The sequence below is a fragment of the Hyla sarda genome, chromosome 11 (assembly GCF_029499605.1).
Source record: "Hyla sarda isolate aHylSar1 chromosome 11, aHylSar1.hap1, whole genome shotgun sequence".
NCBI classification, from domain to species: domain Eukaryota; kingdom Metazoa; phylum Chordata; class Amphibia; order Anura; family Hylidae; genus Hyla; species Hyla sarda.
Window position 1 is genome coordinate 90,880,134 of NC_079199.1, and position 3,547 is coordinate 90,883,680.

At 43.5% G+C, this 3,547-nt stretch overlaps 1 protein-coding gene across 1 annotated transcript; it reads right to left on the reverse strand.

Annotated features, from left to right (window-relative positions):
* Positions 1 to 249: 249 nt before the first annotated feature.
* On the reverse strand, positions 250 to 1,197 carry LOC130294907 (olfactory receptor 6N2-like). The gene has a single exon (XM_056545056.1). It carries the CDS (start codon positions 1,195 to 1,197, stop codon positions 250 to 252), a length of 948 nt encoding a protein of 315 aa, XP_056401031.1.
* Positions 1,198 to 3,547: the final 2,350 nt, after the last annotated feature.

Here is a 3,547-nt window from a genome sequence, read left to right on the forward strand (position 1 = left end):
GGACAGGTAAATATAAAAGCTGGGGATGGGGACGGAATCGAGCAGCGGGGCAGGACTCTGGTCCTGCAGAAGCCGCTGAATTTACACAATTTAAGCAGCCACTTGAAATCATTGAACCACAGTAACTTCTGCGGTGCCAGGAAGGGTTTATCGGCGTATAACACGCAGATAGACTTGAAGCTAAAAATGTTTGCTTAAAAAAATGTGTGTTATACGTTGATAAATACAGTAATTTGGTATCGCTGCTTGTTACCTTTCTTTGATATGTCTGTTTAGGCTCTGTAGACCTCTTCTCAGCCCAGATTTCACTTCCTGGTTCCTCAGACTATAAATGATCGGATTAAGGAATGGAGTAAACATAGCATATACAAGGGCAAATAATTTGTCATACTCCACTGAATGAGATGTTTTGGGAGTAGCATACACAATACAAGCAGCACCATAGAATAGTGTCACCACTGTCAAGTGTGAAGAGCAGGTGGAGAAGGCCTTCTTCCGTCCTCTACTAGTCTTTATCTTCATAATAGAATATATTATACTAATGTACATTAGAACAACAATGGCAAGGTTGAACATTGTGGCAAAACCACCAACAAATCTATTTATGCTGACAGTAACTGTGATATCACTACATGCAAGGCTGAGTAATGGTGCTAAGTCACAGAAATAATGGTTCACATAATATCGTCCACAAAATGGAACCTGGGAAGTTAGAGTCATGGGAATGAGTGCCATCAGAAACCCAATGCTCCAGCACATCACGCTTAAGTCTCTACAGACTCTGGTAGTCATGATGTTGTTATATCTAAGAGGTTTACATATGGCCAAAAATCGGTCAATGGCCATAATACCCAAGAGATTACACTCTGTGATACCCAAACTATGGAACATGTAAAGCTGAGCAAAGCACCAGTAGAATGAGATCTTCTTGTTTTTGGTTACCAACATAGTCAAAAGTTTGGGGGATGTTGTAGTTACATACCAAATCTCAAGACAGGCCAGATTTGTGATGAAGAAATACATGGGTGTGTGAAGGTAGATGTCATTATATACCACCAAAACGATCAACATATTTCCAATGAGGGTGAAAAGGTAGATAATAAAAAATACTATAAACAGACATGGACTGTAGTTCTCCAAGACACCGAATCCCATCAGCTCAAAGTCTTTGACGTTCGTCTGGTTTAGATTTTCCATAATATAACTTGGTGATAAATCATTCCCTTCATGTGTTCTTTTGAGTCAGCTCTCATCATTTATATCTGTGGGCAAAAACACACAAGCAGAGAGAGAGACATGAAAAGCAATCAATTAAATACATTATTGGTATGGCCACTGTCACTTGATCTCAATAGAACCAGACTATTACTGCATTTGTGTCAAAAAGGTGGCCAGGTAGCCAAATGCCCAGGGCCCAGAACTAGAAAGGAATGTAGGGGGGGGGGGGGTATGCTTCAATCAGGCCCTCCTTGGCAGCATAACAGAATTCTCACTCTCCCTCCATTTCTAAGGTGCTCCTGCCACTGTGCAATTAGGACTGGAGGGGTTTGCAAGAGTTTACTTAAAGGAGTATCTCACTGCTCTAAAATAATTATTACATTTCCGGGGCTGGTAAAGAAAAGGATTGGATCCTTCTGGGAACCCAATGTTCATTCTTTTTCCTGCTGCCTAGACAAGAGGTCAATGCAGGGAGAAGCTGATGACTGGCCGCAGCGGTGTCTCTTCTTGGCCAGTGATTGGCTGAATGGGCAGGTCCTGCTCTGACATCTTTTCTTGGAAGGAGGCAAAAGAGACGAGCATTGGGGCCCGTTAGGAGCTGAATGGAAGCTGTGAAGTTGGACAAGTATATTTTTTTCCTTTTTTTTTTTTTTTTAACCACCCCAGCAATATTATATTTATTTTAGAACATTGAAATACTCCCTTACCATCTCTTCTGGGACCCATGCTGTTCAATTGGCAAAATATATTGATGACCATCCTCTAGGTCGGTCATCAAAATCAAATTGTTGAGCTTCTGTCATAGAAACATAGAATGTGTCGGCAGATAAGAACCATTTGGCCCATCTAGTCTGCCCAATAATCTGAATCCTATCAATAGACCCTGGTCCTATCTTATATGAAGGATAGCCTTATTCTTATCCCATGCATGTTTAAACTCCTTCACTGTATTTGCAGCGACCACTTCTGCAGGAAGGCAATTCCATGCATCCACTACTCTCTCAGTAAAGTAATACAGTGGTCCCTCAACATACGATGGTACTTCGTTCCAAACGAGCCATCGTTTGTCGAATCCATCGTATGTTGAGGGATTCGTGCAATGTAAAGTATAGGAAGCTGTACTCACCTGTCCCCGCCGCTCGAGATGGTTTCCCCGCCGCTCCCGATGGTGATCCCGGGCCTCCGCTGGGCTCTCCGCTGTCTTCTACGGTCCTCCGCTGTCTTCTCCGGTCCTCTTCTGTCTTCTCCGGTCATCTTCTGTCTTCCTGGGCCTGCGTAGCGACGTCATTACGCCGCTGCGTACGCCATTCCTATTGGATGGCGTGCGCAGCAGCGTATTGACGTCATCGGAGAGGGCCGAGAAGACGCCGGAAGACCAGCGCTGGACCCGGAGGGCACCCCGGAGCATCGTGGAGGGGTAAGTAATACTTACCGCACCACACGGGGAACATTAAGCTGCTATCCGGCGGCAGCTTAAGCATTTGGCGCTGCCGGATAGCACTTAATGCGATGGCCCCGACATAAAAAAGCATCGTATGTCGATGCTGACATCGACATGCGATGGCCTCTGAGAGGCCATCGTATGTCGATTTCATCATATGTTGGGGCCATCGTAGGTCGGGGGGTCACTGTACTTCCTGATATTACTTTTAAACCTTTGCCCCTCTAATTTAAAACTATGTCCTCTTGTGGTAGTTTTTCTTCTTTTAAATATGCTCTCCTCCTTTACCATGTTGATTCCCTTTATGTATTTTAAAGTCTCTATCATATCCCCTCTGTCTCTTCTTTCTTCTAAGCTGTACATGTTAAGGTTCTTTAATCTTTCCTGGTAAGTTTTATCCTGCAATCCCTCTACTAGTTTAGTATCTTCTCTGAACTCTCTCTAGAGTATCTATATCCTTCTGGAGATACGGCCTCCAGTACTGCGCACAATACTCCAAGTGAGACCTCACCAGTGTTCTGTACAGCGGCATGAGCACTTCCCTCTTTCTACTGTTTATACCTCTCCCTATACATCCAAGCATTCTGCTAGCGTTTCCTGCTGCTTTGTTACATTGTCTTCCTACCTTTAAGTCTTCTGAAATAATTACTAGTAAATCCCTTTCCTCACATACTGAGGTCAGGACTGTGTCAAATAATTTATATTCTGCCCGAGGGTTATATACGCCCCAGGTGCATTATCTTACACTTATTCACATTAAATTTCAGTGTTCTGACCATTCTTCTAGTTTGACTAAATTCTTTTCCATTTGGCGGATCCCTCCAGGAACATCAACCCTGTTACATATCTTTATGTCATGAGCAAAAAGACCAACACCTTACCATCGAG

Coding starts and splice junctions, on each gene's coding strand:
- LOC130294907 (XM_056545056.1), bottom strand. CDS start 1,197: ATGGAAAATCTAAACCAGACGAACGTCAAAGACTTTGAGCTGATGGGA.